The 24,156-nt window shown below is 48.4% G+C and overlaps 1 protein-coding gene across 2 annotated transcripts in view; it reads left to right on the top strand.

Annotated features, from left to right (window-relative positions):
• The window catches only part of PCDH19 (protocadherin 19), a 57,308-nt gene extending 33,934 nt beyond the window's left edge, over positions 1 to 23,374 (top strand). For both annotated transcript variants that reach the window (XM_082770670.1, XM_082770669.1), the window contains exon 5: positions 18,553 to 23,374. In XM_082770670.1, coding sequence (XP_082626796.1) covers positions 18,553 to 19,124 — 572 coding nt within the window. In that variant the 3' untranslated portion in view covers positions 19,125 to 23,374. The remainder of the gene's footprint in view (positions 1 to 18,552) is intronic.
• The last annotated feature ends 782 nt before the right edge of the window (positions 23,375 to 24,156 follow it).

Genomic DNA, 24,156 nt, shown 5'->3' with positions numbered 1-24,156 from the left:
ACATAAAGTATAACATTCATATGTGAGTGACAGCACATCCCTTAAGATGGATAAATGCCGTAAGCTTTCCTCACAGGGCAACGTCAGTTATAGTAGCTCTTCTGATTTGTGTATTGTTGCATAGATCAGTAAAACAGCCTAAGTAAGCTCGGTGGTGCTCCTACAATGGGCAGCGCAGAGGGAGCAGTCAGCTTTTCAAAATAATTTGAAGCCCCAGAGAAGGATTTTTACGGGAATTGGTAATCTGGGCTTTGGGATAAGAAGAGGAGTTGATTGTCTTACGAGTCCTGCACTTTTAAGCGATCGCCTACTGAGCATCCAAGCCTGCTTTGGCCAAAGCCTTGCAGAAGCACAGGAGCTGGGGCAGCTCGGGGCTGGCTAGTGTGGCGGTTACAGATCCTTCAGAGCTGGGCACTGGACCAGGCTGGCTCACTGAGGGGCCTAGCTGCTCTTATCACCACACTGTGCAGGGCAGTGGTCACTCAAAGAGGTTTAATCTGTACCCTGGTGCTGTGGCGGGCACCAACAGGTCCCTTGCATTACTTCTGCTCTAGGTCCGTAGCTCTGCAGTTTGCCTGAGTAGAGCTTAGAAGAGTCCTCTCTGGAAATTGGTGGTGGGGCAAGGGTGACACTGAAGTCATATCCTTAGAAATAAATGAAAGCCAATCCCTTTTGTACAGCAACAGAACTAAATAACAAACAGATGTGCAACCTCCTTTGTTTGCATAAGAAGCGTTATCATATATCCCACATTCCTGGCACTCTTTCTTCAGTCTCCACATTCGTTCCATTAAAAATGATTCTTGCAATGTCTCCATCACTGCAGATACTCAGCCAGCATCACAGAAGTTATAACCTTTAGATCCTTGAGTCCTTTCTGTGTAAGCACAGAAAATACTCACCAGATGTGAACATTTTGGCAACTTAGAGAGGAAAATTAAAACTTGGATCCATGCCCTGTTGTGTAGGTTTACAATGGATGAACAATCAATCCGGAAAGTTGGTGGGTTTCTAGTGTTTTATTGTACTCTTTAATGAGATTTTGTCCAATTTAGTTATTGCTTATCCATATTTTTGCTGGGTGACTGGAGAACAATTTGTAGGAGATGCAGAGAGTGATATTTCTGATCGGATAGTTTCAACCTCTGTGTGGGCTTGGTTTTGTTAATCACTCCAAAACTCTAGACCCAAGCAAAAGGCTCGAAGGGCAGCTCTGTGTGAGGGTTCAGCTGCAGGACGAGGCGGTGCTAACCTGCTTCCCTGGCTCTCCCAGCTCATCCTTTTCCAAAAACATCACACTATACTTAGATTTTCAAATATTGCTAAGATAAACAAACATTTCAGTGAAGCTTGCAGCTTCCTTTTCCCTTATAAACAAGCCAAAAAAGCTCATGTAGGTTTTTTTTTCCCTTTGACAGTAACCTCTAAGGAAACCATTAACTCTTTCTGTCTCACAGCGGTTAAGATTAGTAACGGTCAAGGTAATGGCCATCATATTTAACAGTGGGAAAGGTATATGAATAAAAACTAACCTTCTGCTAACGCAGCAAGTGAGCACTTCCCAATCTCCTCCCGTAATCAATCTACATCGTTAATGACTCTGAAAACAGACTGAACTGCTGGGGCTGGCACCAGGAAACTTGCATTACAAACTAACCGTCTCTTATTAACCTTTTGGTGTTTCCTTCACAACACTAATTACAGCCAAATAGAACTACTGTTTGTGAAACTCTTAAGTTAAAATACAATTTTCAGAGGAAATATGGTAAAATCCAAAGCTCCTGTTTGCTTGGCCTTTCTTTTTAATTATGATGGAGGATGGCTGTTACTTGTTTAACAGAGGCTTACATGATTAATGCTGTAATGTTACTGTAATTAAAACACCGAAAAAGATGTGATTGGAGCCTGTATAATTTACAGACATCTCCACATTCTGGTGGCAGAGCAGCTCTAAGTGTTGCAAAGTGGAATCATAAAAATTTATTCTAATTAAAATTGCCAGATTGACTAAACAACAGGTGACTTATGTAACTCGAGCGACTTGCTCTTTGGGTGAGAAATCATCTGAAATCAGTGAATTATACAAAGCTGTCTATTATTCTAGTAAATGGGAAAGTGTGTGCTTACCATGGCAACCTGCATCAATTTTGCTGCCGCTGGAAAATACAGGGCCCTTTATTAAAGGAATAATCACTGCAAACAGTGCGCTGACCCTCGGCCTCCGCAGGCTTTTGGTACACGGCATCACGTTAGCATGGATCGTTACAGAGTGGTGTTCTGGTCACAAGCAATTGCTATCAAATTAAATAACTCCTGGTGCATTACAACATGCACCCAGTCATGAAGGGGTGATGAGGAGAATGCACTGGTCTTTGCCTCCATCACCCTTTTGGGCTCGAAGGATGGTGAGCGCATCCCCACTCCTTCCTCTGGGTCAGCCAAAGGCTGTTGGCTTTTCCAGCAGCTCCTTGAAGCCATCCCCAGTGCCTTGGCCAGGCAACAAGGGATGAGGAGCAAGTTATGGGGGCTGTCACGCTGCCTGCCTCCTTTTGATACAAGTTGGGTTGGTATTTTTTTCCCAGCTAGTGATCAAATTGCTGCGAATAACTTTATGTGTGCCATAAAGAAAAATCATAGTCCCCTCTTCGTTTGAACCTCTCTTGATTACAACTGCGTCACGTGCAAAGTGTCACAGGGATGGTGCAGGGGAAGGAGCCCACCATTTTCTGAAAGGAGGTGCATATGGGTGAGTGTCTGAAATGCTCTAGCTCCAGCAGATTACGACTGAAGGGAGACGTAGCACAGGGTTTGTATGTAGGTTGTTTTACTAAATGATCTATGTAATAATGTATAAGTCAAAACTCCGTAATAATTGGCACCAAACAGCAAAGAGAACTTGCAGCTTTTATCTGTCTTAAGGGAAGTGCTGCCACTCAAAGCTGGTGAGCGCTATATTTTATTTCTTATACAGCATATATGAATGTAAGAGAGTAGATATTTTTAAATAGGTCACAGAATTATTAAAAAGTTTTGCAGCTTTTCTTCACTGCAGACGTGCAGGTGTGCAGCTGAGTGTCTTGGGCTGGGAAGCAGAGCCTGGCCAGACGCAGGCTGGTGCTTGTGTTGCCTTTGTTTGTCTGTATCCCTGCATTAAACCTCTGTGTCTATTTAGAAATTCTTCATAGCAAGTATATTATAGATATATGCTAGCCACAATGTGTATGATCACTGTAAGCATTATGTGGCCCCATTTTTGCTGAGTATCTCTAGTAGCAATGATAAACCTCCCCATTCTCAGCATTAGTTCTGTTAGTGTTTCTATTTTTCGGCAGAAAAATTTCTTTTGTTCCATTTTCCTTATTTTCACCCTCTTTCAAGTGTGGAGAATGGCTGGCTTTGTAACCAACTTCATTAGCTACTCGCGTGTTGTGTTTCATTACTGATACCCGCAGACGGCTCCGAGTGACAGCACGGAGCAGCAGGTGACCGACTGCCACCACTGTGTCGCTTCATGTTCGGGCAGAGATGGTCACGCTCGGGGCGTGGAAGTGAAGTCAGGTCAGGAAGGGTTGTGCCCTGGGTCTGGGATTGTCAATAGGAGAAAATCTGAGTATGTGGAAAGACTAGCTTTTGTGAAGGCAGAGCTTTTATCCTGAAGAAATCCTGGGTTAAAGTGGGTCCCTGTAGGAAAAGGAGAAAATTGAACCAAAAAAAAAAAGAAAAAAGGATGAAAAAATCCCTGTCTGAATTGAAGCGATAGGAAATGAAAATTGCTGAGATATACTGTCATGTGGGTAGTGGTGCTACCAACCTTGTGCTGCAGTAATTACCTCTATGCATGCAATTTGTGCTCGGCTACGAATGATTTCCCACATCATCCGGTGCCCAGGCTATATTCAATCAGTCCCAGCTGGAGAAAACTATCTTGGATCATTTTGTGAGATTTCACCACAGATGCTACCTTGCATCTTACGGAAGCACTTGAGAACCGTAAGCCACAAAGCGTCCCTGGCACCGGCGCGGAGGCGTGGGGACGGTCACAGGAGGTTTCCTGTGGCAAAGGGAGGGCTGGGCAGGGAGGGGGGGACAGCTCCTTCTGCAGGGTGCTGAGCACCGAAGCTGCAGGTGGTGGGAGTTAAAGCAAGTAGCTCCTGGCCCTTCCTAGGGACAGGGCTTTGCTCTGCTGGCTGCGTGGTGGGGAGAGTGGATACTGCGGTGGTTCTTGCACCGTTTAAGTGGTAAACGAAAGAGGGTGAGAGGCGTTGGTTGGAGTTTTTGCAAGAAGCCTAAGGAAGCAGGTGTCCACACGACTTGCAACCCAAAATAGGCCTGGCATTTGATTCCTCTGGCTGCTTTGGAAACGTCAGCTTCATTAAAGACAGCCAGACTTCTGTAAAGATTCAGGAGGCCTACTGCAAATCACACTTGTCGACTGCAGCATGTACAAGGACTGTGCTTCCCGTATTAAGGTGTCAACTGGTGCCTTAAAAATCCATCCTTTTCCTCTGGTTTTGCTTGTCTGAAGGGACAGGAGGAAGAAGCTAGTGTGAGAGCAGCAGCAGGTGCTGCCATGTCTGCTCGGCCGTGCTCTCCAGCAAGCTGGCTTGATGTGTGGACAGCTTGCGACCCAGGTGAGGAGCCGCCGGGTTTGCAGGGGAAGAGGAATGGCTCTCCCCGGTCAAGTCATCTTGATTCTGGATTAGATACAGCTCAGTGAGAAGCTACAACGGGGCATCTACCGTTTGGGAATTTGGCTAGAAATCTGAAGCCAAAACCATACATAGCAGTAAATAAGGAAAGGTCAGAGAGCCAGAAGTGTTATTGGAAGCTGTAGGTACATTAGTGGAATGTATAAATAGCTTTGGGGAGTGTCTGGCACACCCAGGTGGGTCTGTCAATGGGCCACTATATATATACTGCACTTCCATTTGTTTCCTGGTTTTCGTTCTCTGAGTTTACCAGCTATTTGTGCTGCTGACATTGCTTTTCACCAGCATGTTTCAACTGAAGCTGTGTCTTCTTGATGCTCCAATCTTCCTGTCCTTGCTGTTCCTCTGAGTCCGCCCCTGAGAGCGCACTACTGCAGTCTGCCCTGTGACACTCACCGCTTGATTTTCGTGTTCTGCATCTGTTTTGACATGCAGTGCTTTTGCAGCCACTCTCTGATGAGTTTTGGTCCCTTAGATGCATTGATTTACAGACCTTTCCTCTGCAATACAGCTTCTCTTGATGACAGTCCATGAAGCACATGATAACTCAGCAGCCTAAATTATTCAAGGAGATTGAATGCGTTTGGCTTGTTCTAAATTTTTGTTTCCTTTCAGGGCTGTCAGTAGAACAGGTAACCATGATGCTTGTATCAAACTCATTCAAGTGCCAGGGAGACACAAACAGCTCAAGTACAACCCATGTTTTACTTCATTCGCCACTTATATCCACCTTGAGCTGTTCTTTTTCTGGTCACTTTTATGCCTCATAACAATGTTTTTATCTTACATTTACAGTGTTGCTCCTCTCTGAAATAATTTTGTGGGAGAAACACCCTTGTAAAATTCAAAGAAAACTCTGTGTTTGTTCCACCCTTCAGCCACGTGTCCTTTTGTGGAAGTGTATTCACTCATGCAAATACCACTCATGCAAATATTTAGATGAAGTAGTCATCACTGTAGGATCCAGGAACCTCACGTTAATGAAGACATGTAATTAAAATGAGCAATTCCACCTGCAATTCTCTAATCACCTGACCTCTGCTTCATCAGCCTTCCTCCTTTGTTATTTGGTAGATATGCCCAATTAATTCACCATAAATTCCTCTGCCAATTCCCTATAAATCCCTCCCTGGGCAGATGTGCCTTGCGGAGACCACCAAGCCCTGGCAGCCAGGGGCAGAGGAGATGCTTTGTCTGTGAGGGACCTCATGCAGAAATCTCCCCTTGCTTTCTGGGGGCTGTTCTGCATGAGGAGCAGTCACTGAAACTTCTGGGAATTGTTGAAGGCATTGACTTTCAGTTTCCAAACATGTGTATTTGGTTCCTATTTTGTCTGGAGATTTAGGACCTGACTCAACGCCTGCTGAATCCAGTGGGACAGTTTAAGCTGATACTGTTGGGCTTGAAATAGGACCCAAGAGAGATGGCAACCCGTGGGGAGATGCTCTGGGCTTCACACTGGTCATCTCAGCCCCCATCCAAATGGTGCTCAGGGAGGAGGTGTTTGCTGCTCTCTAATTCAGCAGCTAAGGCATGCCTGCTGCTGGAGGGCGGAGCGTGTCTCGGAAAATTCTAGCTGCAAATGGGACGTATGATTTTAGGAATTAGAATAATTACCCCCTGGAACAGGCTCCCAAGGGAGGTGATATATTCTGTATCACTTAGAGTCTTTAAATCACATTTGCATGTTTTTCCTAAAAGCGTGCCTCGTCACTCAAAGTGACGGGCTGTGCTGGAGCAAGGCAGCGTGACAGAGCTGCGCACCCCGCGCCGCACAAGGGAGCGGAGCACACAGTCACCGGCGTCCGTGCAGACAAAGCTGCACAGGACCACGGAGGAGTGGGAGGAGTGGGTTTTGGCACCTCCTCGAGGAGCACAACTGTCCCCTTGGCCACGCAGCAGTGTGCAGAGCTGAGCAAGTAACTGCAGCAGGATGATTCAGGAGTGAGCTCCCCCAGCCAAAATCCGCCTTCCCTTTCCGAACGCACTGTCCTTTCTTGCTGATGGCTGAGCAATCCTGCTTCTATCAGTGTTTCCAGGACCTTCCCTCCCACCACTCCCTAAATGATGAGAGTGATTTTAAGGACCTTATTTCCCAGACTTTTCCCTTTTATCTCTCCAACCAGCAGCCCTTTAGTTTTTAGTTACTGCTTCTGCGTTTGGTGAGCTATCAGAAGCTGTTGACAATGACTTTTCTCTTTTCCATGCTCCTGCCTGCAGGATTTGGGGAGATAATTCGTTTGGACCTGGTGCTTTGTCAACTTTCGGCGGTTTTAATTGCCTAATGATCAGTGCTGATGCTGTTGTTAAGCCTGTTAAAACTTTGTCCTGCTGAACGACCAGACTGAGTCTGTCTCATCCTGTTGTGCCTGCTGTGTTGGCTGGGGCTGGCTTTGATCCTTCCCCCCCATCCTCAGCTTTGATTGCTCCTTCCCACCCCACCTCAGGAGGGGATGCAGCAGCGTGCTAAGCCACGCCGGGGAGCTGGGCCTGAAAGTAGGAATAATTGAAGAAAAAGCCCACAGGGAGCCAGGTGCTCTCCTGGGAGGATCTGCCTCCTGCCTACCCTGTGCCCATGCTGGCTCCGAGGTGCCTGGTGGTGGTGCTGGGATGGGGTCGGCCACCCTGAGCCCCGGCACGGAGGAGCTCGCAGGAGGAGGAGGCAGAGCGGTGTGTCGCTTCTTGGGGACCTCAGCGACCTTTTTGCTTTGCCTGCTCTTGGGTGCCTTTTCTGCCTTCGTTATCATCTTCAGAGCTCTAATTGGCTGCTGCCACCTTCTTCGTTATGCACCTGAGGTGCCCAACTGGCTGGTGCCGTCTCTGGAAGCCCCCATTGCTCATCCTCGCCTCTTCCAAGACTGTTCTTACTTAATGGCACACACTGCACGCTAGTGCATTACCATCCCTTTTCCAAGAACAGTCTCCATCCACTCTTCTCTCATCCCCCAGTGCCTCATCCAATTTAATTAATTATACTTAGTATATTACGCATCCTGTCAAAGTTTTTCCTTTCCGAGGTTTAATGGTTTTTTAATTCTAATGCATGCTGCATGTGTAAGTGTTTTAGAAATGAGCAGAGTATGCAGCAGCAGCGAGGCAGCATTACATCTGCGTGCCGCAGACAGCAAGGAAACATGAGGGTGGATCCCTGTAGAGAGGCTCCAGCAGAATTACTGCAGGACCGCATCGGCCTGCCTGGAAGCCGCGCTGCTGTAGTGCTCAGAGGGGAGATCAGCTCTGATCCCACCGGCCAGGGACACGCAGGGACTGAAAGCACCAGCTCGTGGGGTGCCTCGCGCTGTGGCCGCGGTGCTGCTGCCTCTCCCGCGGAAGCGGGCGCCCGGCCGGCGGCTCTGCACCGGCACCCGGCACGTCTGGGCGGCCGCCACAGCCCTGCGGTGAGCTGGGATGTAATGAACTCGACTCTTCTCCTTTCGCTAGCTCTGTCTGAAAGCACCGAATTACATCAGTCATTTCGGCGTTGTTTCATTCCTTTGAAGAAACGCCGCATTAAGGATGTGGTGGGGACTAGACTAATCAGGTAACGACGGTTAGGGCTTGTACCTATCGCTCTTTATTTTCCAGTGACAGTTAAAAGGTTTGGTCAGCAAAGTGGCTCAGTAGGAGTGACTTTGTGAGGCCTTACACTTAGTAGCTCTTGCTATTTCCAGATAAAACCTGCTCAGACTGAGGGTTGTGGGTTTTGGTGTTGTTTTTTTCTTTTTTTTTCTTTTCTTTTTTTTTTTTTTTTCTTCGCCTGTCAGTGTTGCGAACTGCTTAGGTTTTGAAAATCCAGCTGGGCTCTGTCTGTCTGTCACACCATCACCAGGAGTAACGATGCCGCGGTGCGATTTAGCTGACAGTCCTGTGAACTGGGGCCAGGAGCGAACACGATCCAGCCTGACCTCGTGGCAGCACTGCAGACGCGCCTAGGAGGAGAGGGACATTGCAAAATCAGAGCCTGCTTGAGGCTGCGCAGACAGCAAGCGAGCCAGGAGCCCACCCTGCCCCAGCAGCAGCCTCCTGCCCTGGACAGAGACCTCAGGACTGCACGGACCTGGGTACCAGCTGCTGGGAGAGCTGAGGGTTTGCCCATGTGTGTGTGAGGAGAAGGGGGGTGCAGGTGGAGGGAGGGGGAAAGCATCAGGAGAGCAAAGCGTGGAGCCAGCTCAGCCCCCATGCTGCCACATCACCTTTAGTTGCCCCAGCTCCAACATGCCCCAGCTGTCAGTGGTGGAGGAGAAACTCAAGAGGGAGGATGTTTATTCTCCTAAGTTTAAATAAGGACAGAAAGGAGGAAACATTAAAATACATGTGCATTCCCAGCATCAGAGCGCTGTTGGCATGTGCGTGCAAAATGGCAGAACCCTTGCAGGACCCCATCACCTCCTGCCTGGCCGGCTGCGACAAACCCACCACAGAGCCACCTGCATCCTTGGAATATTTACACAAATTATGAAAATACCTTTATTTTCCATTCCTGCTGTTCAGCCGTCTCCCCTCGGCTCTGAGCTTACAGCACAAGGCAGACCAGAAGGCTCATTTTCAGTTTCACCCACGCAGACAGGGGCTGATGGGGCAGGAGCCCACCTGCGTTGGTGGAAGCTGATCTCAGTCCATGACTCGCAGGTAATGTAATTTCCCTAGACATATTATAAGCCTATGAGTTTCTGGATTTGGCTGTTGACCTTATAGTAATTGTATACGTTTATTTATACACTATGATAGCTCTCTTAATTAATGAGGGTGAATTTAATTGCCAGAACTAAGTTTCTGCTGAATTAGATGGGCCAGACTCCCAGGCTTTGCCAATGCTGCGATCAGTTCTGGAGGCACGCGGTGGCCATCAGGCCAGCTTAACCACCGGCTTGCGTTCCCCTGGCACCGCAGTCATCCTTCGTGGGCGTGGAGCTGCAGCGCTCCCCTGAGCCCTCCGAGGAGATCAAGGCAAAGAGGAACAGGAGTGTCCTTGCATCGTGGTGAGTCACGGTGCTGGATCAGCCCTTGGGCGCTCTTGGATGCTGGACAATTGAGAGCAGCTTTTGCAGAACCACCCCCGTGGTTGTCCCAGTTCCCTTCGGTCGTCTTTGGGATTTTCTAGTGCACCCGCAAGCCTCAGCCAGCATCTCATCGTGGGTTGTCCCTGTGCTTCAGACAAAGGACTCCAGCAGCATGGAAAAGCTTCTTGCTGGTCGGAAAAAAATCAGAGTTAAACACCAGGGAGGGAATAATGCTGAGCTCCAGTGTGGAGGAGCAAGAGGTCAAAGTCATGATGAGAAATGGCCAGGAACCAACGCTTTTGGTTTAAAAAAAATAAATTCCCTTACTCGCTTGATGGTGGGGAACGCCCCATCGTGCTGGGAAGCCTTCCAGCTCGCTCCACTCCTCAGAGCTGCGTACTTTTACAAAGTACAAAGAGCTTCTCATAATGTTTTGCCTTGTGGGTACGTATATGATTAATTCTGTGCAAGCATTACTGGTGCAATAACAATACTGGAGGTCCTAAAACTGAGAAAGGAAACACATTTGGCTCATACTTCATACACAATCACTTACACTTAAGCTATTGATAGTTGATTGGGATCTGTAGACTGCTGGGCTGGTGCCACTGGGTTTCTGAGCGCATTCAATGGCTGGAACAGACAGCAAGGCTGTAGGTTTTGGCAAGCTGTAGGTCTCATTAGTCAGGCTGACTGTATCTGACACGAGAGATTCCCATCCACCAAGATGAAGCTCACTTCCCTAGGCTTTGGCTGACGTCCCAACAATATTTACATGAAGGACAACAGAGGATCAGTGCTAGATTAAGGCTGTGAGTTTCCAGTAGGCAGACAGTTAAATATTCTATTGAAATCCTCTTTTGATTATTTAGATAATAATGAAGTTTATGCATGTCCTTGAGAAATCTGGGGAAAGGCAGTTGTTTTATGCTAAGCATGCAGAGATGTGTTTAATCTTGATAATAGGAGTAAATTATGTATCAGCGTTTATAACCTCAGCTCCTTCATTTCTCACTCGTTCCATGGAAGTACCAGAAGCCTCCGAAGGCAGCGAGATCCGCGTGGGGCTGGCTGTGCAGCAGGAGGGGCAGGCACGGTCCTTGCCCTGCGAGCTGCTGTGACACTGGCCCCAGGTGCCTGCTGCCAAGCGGGGAGGGGATTTGAACCCCCTGGTTTTAGGGCTGTGGTTCTGACCACTCACCCAGCGCATCCCTGTGTTAACAGCAGGTGCCTTGTCCCAGCTGCGTGCGTGCAGGGGGAGGATGAGGATGAGGATGCAGATGAGGATGCAGATGAGGATGAGGATGCAGGTGGCTTGTTTGGCTCCCTGCTGGCTTGGAGAGGTGCTGGAGAAGGCTACGATAGCCATTGCCCAGGAGCCTCTCAGCTGGCGCAAAGTGGTACAGCTGCACTGAAGCCAGTGAAACTGCTTGGGTTTGTGCTGGCCCCGCTCTGCGACAGGTACAAGCAGCTGGGAATTGCTTCTTATCATCCCCAGCTGTAATTTCTGTTTTGCTGGATTTTTATCAGAATCGTCAAGTAGCTATTTTCTGAACGACACCTAATTTTGAATGGGATGCGGTAATAATTTGATTCATTGTTGCCATTGGAATTTGGATGCGTGGCTGGTATTGCATTACCCCGAGACAGACTATTTGAATTTGTCTGCTTCAGATTTGACAATAGCAGAGAAAAGTAACCTTTGGATTAATTTGCTTTAGCAACTAAAGTCCCATTAAATGGAAGGCAGCTGGTGTCAAAGACATAAATGGAGACAAAGTTTTGCTCCCAATTGTGGGAAATGTGTTTAAACAGACTAGAAATGTTTCCATCTCTGCAGGGTATAATATACTCAAATGGTTACATTAACATGAAAAAAATATAAGAAAGAGTGTATTTAGGACAATCCCTCTGTATCCAGTGTTAATGAAATTGAATTCCAGTAATGAAGTCAAAGGGTTGTATTCTTCACTCGGTGCACGCAGTACAGTAACTTCCATTAGCATTAATGGGAGCTGTGCATATGAATTACGGAGCCATAATGGTTAGAGATGGAAAAGGTCTATCGGATCCTGGAGTGCTTTCCTCTCTGAGGACCGGATCCTGCTCGCTCTGTTCTCGTATGCAGCCTGATGGCTCAGCGAGGATGTTAATGAGCCCTGTATTGAATACCCCAGCTGATGCGTAAATAGCGGAGTTTCAGAGGTAAAATCCCTGCCACTCAGGGGCCAGCACAAGCTCTGTGGACCACTTAAGTCCCCAGAAAAGGATTAATTGGAGTTTAAATGGTATGTTCTGCCGGCCCTCTGAACGGGAATTAATTTTACCGTGTGAATGAGGTGGGGATTGGCCCGCAGTCCTGGGTGAAGGGGGGCAGCCAGCATTAAATTATATCCTAGCCCATACCTTAAGGGTCTGGCTCTGCTGTACTATGTAGCACGGCCAAAAAATAGCTCCTCTTGCTTTGGGTGAGCGCTCTCCTTCCCATAGCACTGTACGCATCCAAAAGGCTTCAGTGAGCCTGGGAGGTGGTTTTCTGGAGAAAATATTTTGCATCGAATCTATTAGCCATGCAGCATGTAGTTAGAGAGGCACCGCAGGTGCACCAGCGTGCCAGTCTTCATTCATTGCACAGGCACCGTGCTGCAGAAGTCAGGGCATTACTGACGGTGGCACGGAGCAGGGGACGGAGGTGGACGGGCCAACCCCCCACTGGTGTAAATCAGGGGGGGCCCTCGGCGCTTCCTGGGGCTGTATCCACCTGCAGCAGGTAGGAGGGAGCCCCGTTATGTCTCTGTGGGCCGTTACACAGATGCTGCCCAGGAACCCCATTCAGTTGTGCGTTCTTATCAGCAGTTGCATAATGAATTAATCTATTTCGTATCCCTTGTTTCATTAAAATAATTCCTCACGGCATTATCTTTGTCCAAGCACCATTGACCTCCAATGCCGGGACAGACAATCCAGGATTAAAAATACATTTTTTTAGCTCACATAAATCCCAAGTAATGGTGAAAGACAGAAAAAGAAAGGCTCCTCGTTGCGGTAAAGAGCATTTGTCACTGTCCCTAGTTATTAGTATCCTCTGAGCATTGTACAAGGGAAGCCGCGACAGGATTACATTTCTGCATAGACTGGAGGTTTCTTATTAGGAAAGGCGAAGAAAGCCCGGTAAAAGCCCACAGGTCAAAAACACAATACACTATTCCCCACCTCTTGTTTCTTGATATTATGCTATTACAAGAGATAAGGGAGAGGTGCAGAGTCTTAATTTACAAGCAAATGATGAACCCTGGCTGGGGACTGTTTGCATATTGCTTGAGCTTATTAGTGGTGGGGCTGGGGCACGGTGCTCGCACCGTGCTGCGGGCAGTGCCTGGGCTCGTGCCCCATGTTCTCTGCATGGGAGAGGAGCTCGAGCTGCATCCCTGCCTGTCAGCTGCCCCTCGCACAGCCGTGCAGGGCAGGGCAGCTGCAAACAGCGGGCTTTCCTGCGGCACGCAGCTTCCCGAGAGAGGCAGCGAGCTGCAGCGCAGCGCCGTGGGCAGGGCTCGCGCTTCGTGGCATGCCGCTCAGAGAAAATGAAGGTGCCAGAGTTGAAAAGAAACCCCAAAGTAAATGGGAGATGGGTGTTAAATAATGCAGTTGCGCATTGTCCATGAAAGATGGCTAACCGTGAGTAAACATCAACAGCAATGTTTGATCCCTTCATGTTTACTATTTATTCATATTTATTATTCATAAATTCCGTCACAAATGTTAGGCCTGCACCCCAGTGAGACATTTGCATTTTATTTTGTGTTTTTTTTTTCCCTAGTTTTGTGAACTGAGATTTAATGATTTGCTTTTCCACATAGTTCCCATGCTTACTCTCCCTGGCTCTTCTCGTTTCAGGAAGAGATTTCTAACATGGAAAAGTGATATTTGAATAGATTCCCCTAAGGCAATCAATTTACTTTTAATTTGTCTGGAACTAAGCTTTTCTTTGTTGCAATGAGAAAGGATTGAAACTGCTGTAAAATTTATTAGCTTCCAGGAAGATTTTGAAATGAATTTTTTAATGATCGTGCTGTTTGCTGTACCCAGAAGCAGTGTCATCGTGATTACAGTATAATCATACGGTTGCTGAAGACGCACCGAAATGCAGAGATAAAGCCATGTGTCCGTGGCAGGGTACTGCTGGTCATGGCCACGGCAGCGCAGGGGCCCGTCTGCGGCTGCTGCTCCCATCTCCTTACACCTGGGTTGTGGTTTGGGGCTGCTCAGCCCAGGCTGGGCTCCCCCTCTGCCTCCCTGCCTCGCACAGCACAAGCAGGTCCCGCTCTTCTGCCACGCGATCTTTCTTATTTTTCGTTTTCAAGCAACTCCTCCGCTGCTTTTCCTTGCTCCCCATGTAATAGCACAAATGAGCTCCGCTTACTCACCTCTGCAAACCTGCTCTGACATGGATTGGATTGAACTGAGCGTCTGTTTGAAAATGGAAACTCCAGGGACTATTGTCATCGCCCAAATTGCACCTTAGATTGTATAACAGCACATGTCATCTGGCCATTTATCAGGAATATTACATTCCCAGGCACTTGCACCTCAGTACGATTTAACTTTGTCTCTTTGGCCAGCGCTGAGATTCCTCTGCAGATAATTCAATTGCTCTGAGAGCTGAATGGGCTCCTTTCAAACCGGTTTCATGTTGCAGGCCGTGGAGCGAGTTCAGGTACAGAGCCTTTGAATAGGAGACTGAAAGCATTTGTAGATGCATGATGTTCATTAACCCTTCCTTTGAACTGCGAGAGGCCCCGTGCCCAGAGGGGCTGGAAGCTGTGCTGCTGCCTGCACATGCACAGCCCTGTCCTCTGTCCCTCAGGCACTGCTGGAATCCGCTGGCCCTGGGTCCCCTGGGCTGCCCGTGGGCAAGCTGCGGGTGGCAGCTGTCCCACTGCGTCCTTCTGCAGCTGCTGCCCAGCTCTGACCCGCCGGCAGCACCGGGTTAGCTGCTGCACATCGCTCCTTGCCTTGGTGCAGGTCCCCTGAGGCACTGGCAGAGATGGTTTGAAATCTGGAGCTCAACACGGGTTTTGCTGTACTTGTTGAGGAGCGTATTAATTCCAGAGGTGGCAGTTGGTTTTGTTTTATTTCATATTTGCTGTGTGAGAGCTTGTGTTTAGCAATGATACATCTTCTCTGCCAAGTCTGGCTTCAAGATAACTGCTCACCTTATGGCAAGGCTTCTGTCAGGATGTTTTGCACCCGGGGAATCATTTTAAAAGCAGCACTGCCCCAAGGTGATGTGGCTTGAGTTTGTGGATTTGCTCTAGGTGAAGGCAAGAGTTGCTGAGAAATGGACACTGTCCTGCCTTGCTGCTGCAGGACCTGCAGCTGACACAAACCAGACACAGCCACCACCCATGAGATGGCACTTGCCCGTGGTGCTGTGCCTGGTTGACCTGTCCAGCCTGCACACAGCAGAGCATCCACTCAGCCTGATTTAGAGTAAGATTCCCCTCCCGGCATGCACATCTCGTACTCAGCTCCTTAGCAAGTCCAGCCCTGGCTTCAGGCAACCAGCACTCAAGCCCTGAGTGCACCCATTGTTTCCTCCTGCCGTGCCCCAGGGGCAATATTCACGCCAGCTTGCTAAGCCCTCTGCCATCCTGCGTCCGGCACGGATGTGGGAAGCTGCCAGTTCTGGCTGCCTGCCATTTGTCATGTAGTGCGTGATGCGGTGGTTATTACCTGGGCTTTGCTCCTTGCATTAGGAACATTTTTTTAGTGCAGACAATAACAGTCGTATTGACTAGGGCAGGTTTAGAGCTGTAGAAGAATTTCCTGTCCTCCTATTTCCGATTGTTAAAGAAGAAAAAGAAAGAATAGAGCAATAAAGAGCCTGTGAACACGTACAGGTGTCCTGGGTGCCGTTATGGCTGGGTGAGTCAGACCTGGCTGCAAAGGGCAGCCTGAGGGGCCCTGCCCAGCAGCTTTGTGCCTGCCCATGCCTGGGGCAGCAGCTGCTCTTGCTCTCCAGTGCGTGTCCTGCAGCTGCTGGAGACAGATGCCAGAGGAGTCCAAACCTCTCCAAGCTGCCTTCTTTGGAGCCGTGATAGCAGAAGAGTGGTGCAGTGGTTACATGGATTGACAGGGCATGCTTATAGCTTATAGGGCATGCTTATGGCATACAAATAGTATTTTATATGAACTACAGGGTTAACAAGGAAATCCGGGGGTAAGTGAAGGTCCTCTTTCAGCTAGGGAGAAGCAGCTGCTGCTTAGAGCCCTGCGCTGGTCCCTGGCATCTGCTGCCAGCTCAGGGCTGGTCTGGGGAGCCCAAACATACGTTGTCCCTGGGAGCAGAGAGGTTTCAGGCTCTGGGATGGGGTCTCTGCAGAATGAAGCTGAGGCGTGTAATGGGGACAGACGCGGGGAGGCAAAATGTGCTGTGGAGCTACTTGTCTTCATGTCTTTGAATGGGTGGTGACCTGTGTTCCTCTGCCTGCCAGCCCAGCGTGCACCAACTGCTGCTGGTGCAACTAGCAGACAAGCTTCTTGGTGTCCAGAGCAGTTTGTCTCCCAGGCAGACAGTCACTGCACCAACAGTCTTTAGTAAAACCACCCTTAAAGCTCAGGTCACTTTGTTGGATTTGAGGAATATCTACTTGAACTGAAGCAACTGGTGAAGCTCTTGGTTTGTTTTTAACTGTAAAATGTGTCAGCTTAGAATAAATGGCTCAAGGCAAAACAAACCCACTTGCACTCTGCCCAGGGTGAGGTTTGCCTTCATCGTGGTGTCCACGTGTACATGTGGAGCTGAGCTGTGATGCTGGGCCAGGGAGGTGAGAACCATTGGCTCGCCCCATGCGTTCCCGTGCTAGACCAGGCAGCCCAGCATGTGCCCCAGTCCAGCATTTTATAGTAGCAGAGAAACTGAAGTGATGCGTGCTCCAGCACCGCGCCCAAGGTCACACAGCACAATAAATCAGTGTCTCATCTGGGATGAGAACCCAAGATATTTCTGTACCCCCTCCAGCCATTACCAAGTCCTCTGCTATCACAGCCAGACTACACAACTTTGTATGCCTGTAGCACCCTTTTGAAGTTAAGCTGTGGATAAATAGGCAGACAGCAACACTTTCTGGGCAATTTTCTTTTTTTATTTTGCTCAAGTACTTGAAAGTAACAGAATCAAAGTATAAGAGCGTTGGCTTTCAGATCTTGGTGCAGGTTGTTCTGCATGTAAGGCTCAGAGCACCTTTCTCAAAAGCTGCTGTAAAGGAGACTACCGAGACCCAGACCTCCTGCACAGCCACCCGGCACTGCGCTTCGCACCACCGGGTAGCTGCTCTGATGTAGAGAAAGAGCTAATGTTTTGCCCATAGATTTCCAATTAATTGGCTTCTTCTCCTTTAAAAAAAAATCCCTTTTTTCGAGGTCTGCCTTTTACTCGTTTATTCTCTGTAAGTGTTAAGCTGCTCATATTTTGGTGCATTGTGTTATGTGCTGAGAATTTTTATCAGCCGCCCTAGTGCTAGAATGTGGTGGAAATACCAATGTGTCTGAGGAGCTGAGGTTATACACACAGATGTACAAAGCATCGAAATGAACTGTTTTCAGACGGACAGGAAGCAGACCAAGGCTGAGTCTGCACCTTCACAGGGCTCAATCTATCAAACCGACACCAACTGGGTGCGTTCTTGTGTTGTTAATAGCATTAATTCTTCAACACTGCTTTGCTGCTTTACGCGTATATAGATTACGACAGGAAGGAGCTGCATCTTTGCCTGTGAGAAGCTTGTGCTTTATGAGGGCTATCTGCAATTACAAGTTCTTATCGAGTGAAGGGAAAGCTGAAGTCGTAAGCTGAGATTGAAAAGGAGCCAGCAGTGCACAATGTTTGGTGGCAGCCACGGTCTAGTGCTCAGCAAAGGCTTGGGAAGTTGAAACTCCTGGATTTGATTTTCAGCGTTGCACTTGGTCGAGCCCCTCTGTTTCTCTGGGTCTGTCTGTCCATCCGTGATGGAGCACAGCACCTCCCAAGCCGGCAGGGGATGGGGCAGTACTCTGGGGACACCTGGCCACCTGTGGCAGGGACAACGTGGGGCATGAGGCTTTGCATTTCCTGCTGCTGAGAGCCATGCTTGGCTGCTCTCAGACCAGGGCAGGAGAGGTCCTTGGAAAGAGTGAAATACTATTCCATATTTCAGCCCTATAAAGTGGTGTTGGGACAGCCCTAAGTCGAGAGAAGGGATCTTTATTACTCTCGTATGAATAAAGACCCAGCGCTGGAATGACACATTTAATCTTCAGTGGAGTGGGCAGTCTTGTAGATTTATAAAGGCTCTGTTGTGTGGGAGGCCAGCGGGGATTAAGCAAAAAGTTAAAACGCACAAACACACACAAGAAAGAAAGCACCCCCTTCCCTCCGCTCGCTTCCCCCCTCTCCAACAAGCCAAGCTTAAATGTCATGTCAAACTGCACTTAAAGCACAGTGGGTTTTAGCGTCGGTTACTAAAACCAGAAACTGCTGACAGCGCGCAGCCCGACATGTGGCACAAACCCGTTTTAATTTATCTGCCGCCGTAACTCGCTTCCCCCAGGTTTCAGGTCTGGCAGCGGCAGCAGATGACACACAACCTGTTGGAAATTGAACTCCAGTCTTCAGAGCAGCAAAGAAATGGCAGGAAAAATCCCTCTTCCCAGCACCGCTTTAAACATGATGGCTATTTGCTGTAAAATGGCGAATGTTTAGGCAGGAGCCGTGGGCAGTGCCGGGAGCGGTGGCGGCACCGGGACACACGGGGCTGGGGGCCGTGCTCGCCCGCTTCATACAGCCTTGTGTTTTCTCCACGCAGATCAGAGCGAAGGATTTCATTGCAGGGAAGAGTGCCGCATCCTGGGCCACTCGGACCGGTGCTGGATGCCCCGCAGCGCCGTGCCCAGCCGCGCCAAGTCCCCCGAGCACGGCAGGAACGTCATCGCCCTCTCCATAGAGGCGACGGCAGTGGACGCGGAGCCTTACGCAGACTGTAGCGCCAAAAGGACCTTCGCCACCTTCGGCAAGGAGGGCGGCGAGCCGCCGGCCGAGGAACGGGCCGGCAACCCCAAAGGCAAAAGAACGGTGGAGCCGGCCGCCGGCAGCCCTAAGGTGAGCGGCGCCGTCCGCGAGGCGGGCAATGGCTGCGAGGCCGCCAGCCCCGTCACCTCGCCCCTGCACCTGAAGAGCCCCGCAGCCTACGGCGGCCTGCCCTGCCCCGCCGGCCGCGGGCCACAGCCCCCGGCGAACACTGGCCCTGCCCGGCCCGCGGAGGCAGAGCCCAGGGGGGCGGACAGCGAGGGCGGCCTGCAGGAGGGCAACCCGCTGCTGCAGGACCGCAGGGAGAAGGACTCGCCGGCGGCCAGGAGACTGAGGGACATCGTCCTCTGAGCAGCGCCCGGCTGCCGGAGGGGCCAGGCAGCATGCCCGGCGTGGGTTGTTTTTATCGCTTACCAATGGTTCACAGATCGCTGTATTTAAAAGCTTTCCCTAAATGTATTGTTTATAAATGAAGCTGTTGTTAATGTGACAATCCCACTTGTTTCAACAGGCGGCAGGGGTGTTCAGCAGGGCGACTTAGCGCGTTTTCCTTTCGCTGGGAGGTGGCAGAGGGCAGGGGCAGAGGTGAGGCCCAGTCTGCCCGCGGCAATGCTAGGCGTCACTGCTCTTGGGTTTATATATTTTTGTACCTCAGAACTAACACAAATCTCCATTCTGCTTAAGAACCCAATTCCAAATTCTTTATTCAGTCACCATTTTGTAGTCTAGGCAAAGCAATGGCCATTTCTCGCATATGACTTGAAAATTACAGGTCAGTGAGTTTTAATATTCACCCCACACAAGGCTGCTTCTATCTGAAGATGTTGCTATTTTGCTATGGACACCCCTGCATTTATGAATCCTTTTGCTGTCACATGCTTATCTGTACTATTATCATATTTGATATTGCAAATTACTGTATGTCTAGTGATGGCAAAAGGCTTTCAAGTTTAAAAAAAAAAAACAAGCAAACAATCACAGTCGTCATACCGAAACCTTGGGGAACCTGCAGTTTCCAGACCCAGTGGAGCAAGTGCTTTTTCCAGTCCCCACCATCCATCCCCTGCAGCTTCCACCTGCTCTCTCAGGGCAGGATGTTACAGGAAGGCATTCTGGGGAAAATCCTGCCTGAATTGCAACTGTCAGATGCACTGTGCTGAACTTTATCCCTTATCTATTTCTTTTGCATAACTTCCAGGCAATGCATGGAAAGTTTTTTTTCCAGAAGTTTCTTTATTTTAGTTCCCAGATTTAGACATGCCCTGTCTCTAGTCATTTCAAAGTCAAAGTGATGGAATTATTTAAGAGATCTAAATTACCTTCTCAATTAGACACACACTTCCAAGTCAGCATTTCCCAGTTGTGATTATGCTAAGTGTGTGTGTATGTATGTCATCATGGCATGGATTTTAGACTGTTCTGATTTCTTTTTATCCCTGCATCATGAATAAGTATGGAGTGAGCAATAGCAATGTTAATTTAGGGGCAGACAGGTGATATGTAACAACACTACTAATTCAATTAATGTGCCTTCTTAATGGAGAAAAAATTAAAGCAATTCATTATTTTTTTCTCATAATTAAGGACTTTTTTTGTGTGGGTACAAATTTACTCATATAAAATTGATTTAAAAATTGAGCTACTTTAATAGCCATTTTGTAGAAGGGAAAGAGAGAAAGGGTTTCACAGCTCTCTGCTCTCTTGCAGTGATAATTCCTCAGTGAGGTATGAGTAAGGTAGGAGGATTTCAGTTAGTGTATTATTGTTATTAACCCTTCACTTGACAGATTTTCCTACCCTAAATAATATTTCATAGAATTTAAAATTGATTATGGGAGGGAAAATATATAGCTCTTGCCAATGTTTGCTGTACCAGCAAGTTGAAATTAGTGGTTTCTAGAGAAATAGTCTTTCTAGGTCTACATATCATGATAAAATATTTGTTACTTTGATTTATTTAAATTAAAAACGTCAACAAGAAAACAAGCTCCAGTCATTATTGTCCTCAAAATAAAATAAGCTCAAGTAATTTGTTTCTTCAGGGTGAATTGGTACTGCCTGAAGTTTTAGCAATTCTGAGATAGGTCTGCAGTCAGTGTATTCCCCATGCCACTCGATAGGGCCAGGAATTTGGAAGGAACCAACAAAAAAAGGTCATCTAATGAAATTTGTGATGCTTCCCTCTCGTGTTATTACTACCTCATTCAGATCAAATCCTGTGCATTAATGTGATGTCCTGTATCCCTCCTAAAAGTGAACCAGGGATTTTCCTCTCTGTCCTGGAGTTTGAGCCCATTTTTAAGGGATATGTTATTTTGTTGTTTCCTGCCTGCGTACTGTACTGCTGTCTTTTTTTTATTGTTATTATTATTGTTTTTTACAAATGTGCGTGTTATTATAACACAAGCAGCAGAAGAAATGGGCTAGCTTGGGGCTGTTAAAGCTACTGGATTTTCTGTAACTGTTAGGCTGGATTTATTCTGATATTACCTGTTTTTGTCAGCTCTGCTGGACTTTCTTTGGGGAAAATCCATGTATGATTTTGCTGAGCAAAAACACCTACTTGACACCCATCCGTCCCTTCTGTAGAAACTGTCCCCCACCTTCAGTCATTGTCCCCCCAGTCACCCTATGGGGCCACGGAGAGACCCCACACCTCCATCTAGGAGCAGGATGGGACCGGTGCCCCCAGCTAACCCCAGCCCCCATCACAGGCACAGGGACAGGGAGCGCAGTCCCCTCCACCCCATTCACCCCATCATTCTCCCCACCTGCCTCCAGCTCCTGAAAAGCGCTGGCCGTTAATTTGTGCTGAGCCTTGCCCTCTGCCTGCGGAGCTGCCACCACCAGCCCAGCGATTTTGGATGAAAAATAGATGCTAACTGAAAAGGAAGAAAAAGAAAAAAAAAAAACAGAAACATTTCTCTAATTTACCCAGAGGAAACGTTCCTTGCCACTCTGAATAAAAGCACAGCCGAGAAGGGATGCGAAATAATTCTGTATTAAAAGGGGGCATTAAAGAGGTCAGTAAGCCCTTATGCCTCCAAGAAAATCGTTTAAACAACAGTTTTGCCTGGGCTGACCCGTGCCGCAGCTGGGGACACCAAGCGAGGGGCCCTTCCCTGACACGTCCTTGCTGCGCAGGACAAGGCACCTCCGCTCCACCTCCCCTTCCCTCTTCTGAATATTTTGCTATTTCTGTCACTGTTCCTCTGTGTCACTTGAGATGAGCTCAGGGCTGCTGGGCAAATCACAGCCTATCTTGGTTTTTTAATAGTTGCATCAAAACTGGCCATGCAAAAACATAAAGGCTGCAGGGTGGGTTGATTTTTGGGGGGGGTTCCAGACCTAATTAGTGCTTTTTTAATAACTCAAACCTGTCCTCAGATTTGGTTTAGGAAAATGCGCTTGGATCTGTTGGTTTCCTTCAGGCAAACTTGCTCTGCTCCCCTGTTTCTTCAGGGGAGCAGCACCCATTTATGATTCTCTACCGAGCATGACGAGGACCTGGTCTGGTGCAGCCCATGCGATGTCCCCATGGCCCCTCACGTCACCTTCTGATGGCCTGAGTGTCCCTTCCCTGCGAGGGCACGCAGCTGTGTGGAGGAGCAGCAGGGGGCTGGGGGGTGGTTGATGGCTGAAAAAACAATCCCTGAGTGCCTGGCACATTGTCCCGACGAGGCTGTTGCCGTTCCCTGTTTGTCGTGAAGCTGGAGGTGGCCTGTGGATCACATGTCGTGCAGAAGTGAATTTTTTTTTTCTTTTTTCAAATAGGAAACAAGTTGCTTTTGTAAAGAACACAATGTCTGATTAATATGTTGAAATTATTCTTGGGGAAAAAAAAAAAAATCTAATTATGAATGGAAACACATTTGTCTGTCATTGGGGAGAATTGATGATCTTGTTGCTACTGCTGCTTTCGCAGCTATAGGTAATCTTTTACCCAACCTAGGAGCTGCGCTTACCTTGGGAGAGAAGCCCGGCCGACTCCACTGCGAGCACTGCTGAGATGGATCCTCTATCAGCATCAGCTGATGTTCAGCTGATCTAAGCTGGGATATAATCTTTAAACACAAAGAGCTGACCTAACGCAAACTGCTTTTCAGCAACCAATACCTCCTTGCACTATTCCAACGTGAACGAAGTGAGTTGCAGGTGTCGCACCTGCCGGCGGCGCATTTCCCACAGCAGGAGGAGCAGCTGGTGGCACCGTCACTGCGCGCCTGCCCGCAGACGGCAGGGCTGCAGTGGGACTTAGTGCGGTACGTCTCATCATGGTGTCTCCGTTGCTGATTATATGAAGAAATAAATTGTTGTATATGCTGATATGTATGTTATGTACATTTTCACAGTGATTGAATCATTGTAAACAACAAAATGGAAAAAAAAAAAAAAAAGAACCACCATTCTGTCTATTTTATGAAGATGATAAAGCAGCTTTATTAAATTATTACGATTCTGTTTCAAAATGGTGTACCTGCCACATTGTTTTTTTTTTTTAGCTGATGAGAACTTTGTTTTCCACCTAAATGTGACTTTCTTTTCTCTGCTTTGAGCATCTAATGCATTTTAGTATTAAAGCAATTATTGAATAAAACGGAAAGTAAGTGTTTGGTTAAATACGCCTAAGTGGGTTTGCTTTGATGGGCTGAAGGTGCTGGTCTTGCAGAAGTCAGAACAAGCCCAGATGGCTGTGTGGTCCAAGGGTGCTAGCACAGCCCTTTCCCCTTGTGGTTCTCTCAGGGCTTTCTGGCTTTTGCATCCACGAGGCTGCAGACTGCGGGCAGAGCTTTCCTGACCCCTAGGAGGGGTTGTCCCCACTGACCCTGGGGGTGCCTGGGGCGGGCAGGACCTGAGCTCCACACAGCTCCTGCCATGGCAGAGCCTCTCTGCTCTCCCCTGGTCACTTTCCATGAAGCCAGGCAGAGGGGCAGGCACGGGTAGGAAACACCGCCAACACGCACATTTCTTTCCACTGAGGCACAGTAGAGAGGAAAAGAGCTATTTTCCCCGGATTTCAGGAGGGCACTTTGGAGGCTCTGGGGAGATGGTGAGGAGCATCCACTTGCTCTGAATTAATGGCCTATTAATAGACCGCTCTTCCATGAGTGTCTGAGTGCTTTGCGGAGAGTAGAGATGAACGCCCTCCCCTAACGGCCTCTGCTCAGTGGCTCGGCCAAGGAGACGTGAAGGTGGCACGGGGACAGAAGCAGTGGACTGGGAGGGAGCCCCTGCAGGGCAGGGGGGGCTTCTCCATGTGCAGGTGGGAACCTGGAGCATGTTCAAATGACAATAAAAGTAATGAGTTAAAAAATGATGTATCTGGACAGCTTTACCTTGGAAGACACAGCAGAGGTAACAGGTTGTAACAACAGCAGCCACC

The sequence above is a fragment of the Aythya marila genome, assembly GCF_965140915.1.
Source record: "Aythya marila genome assembly, chromosome: 13".
Classification (NCBI taxonomy): Eukaryota; Metazoa; Chordata; class Aves; order Anseriformes; family Anatidae; genus Aythya; species Aythya marila.
This window is presented reverse-complemented; position numbering and strand designations above follow the sequence as displayed.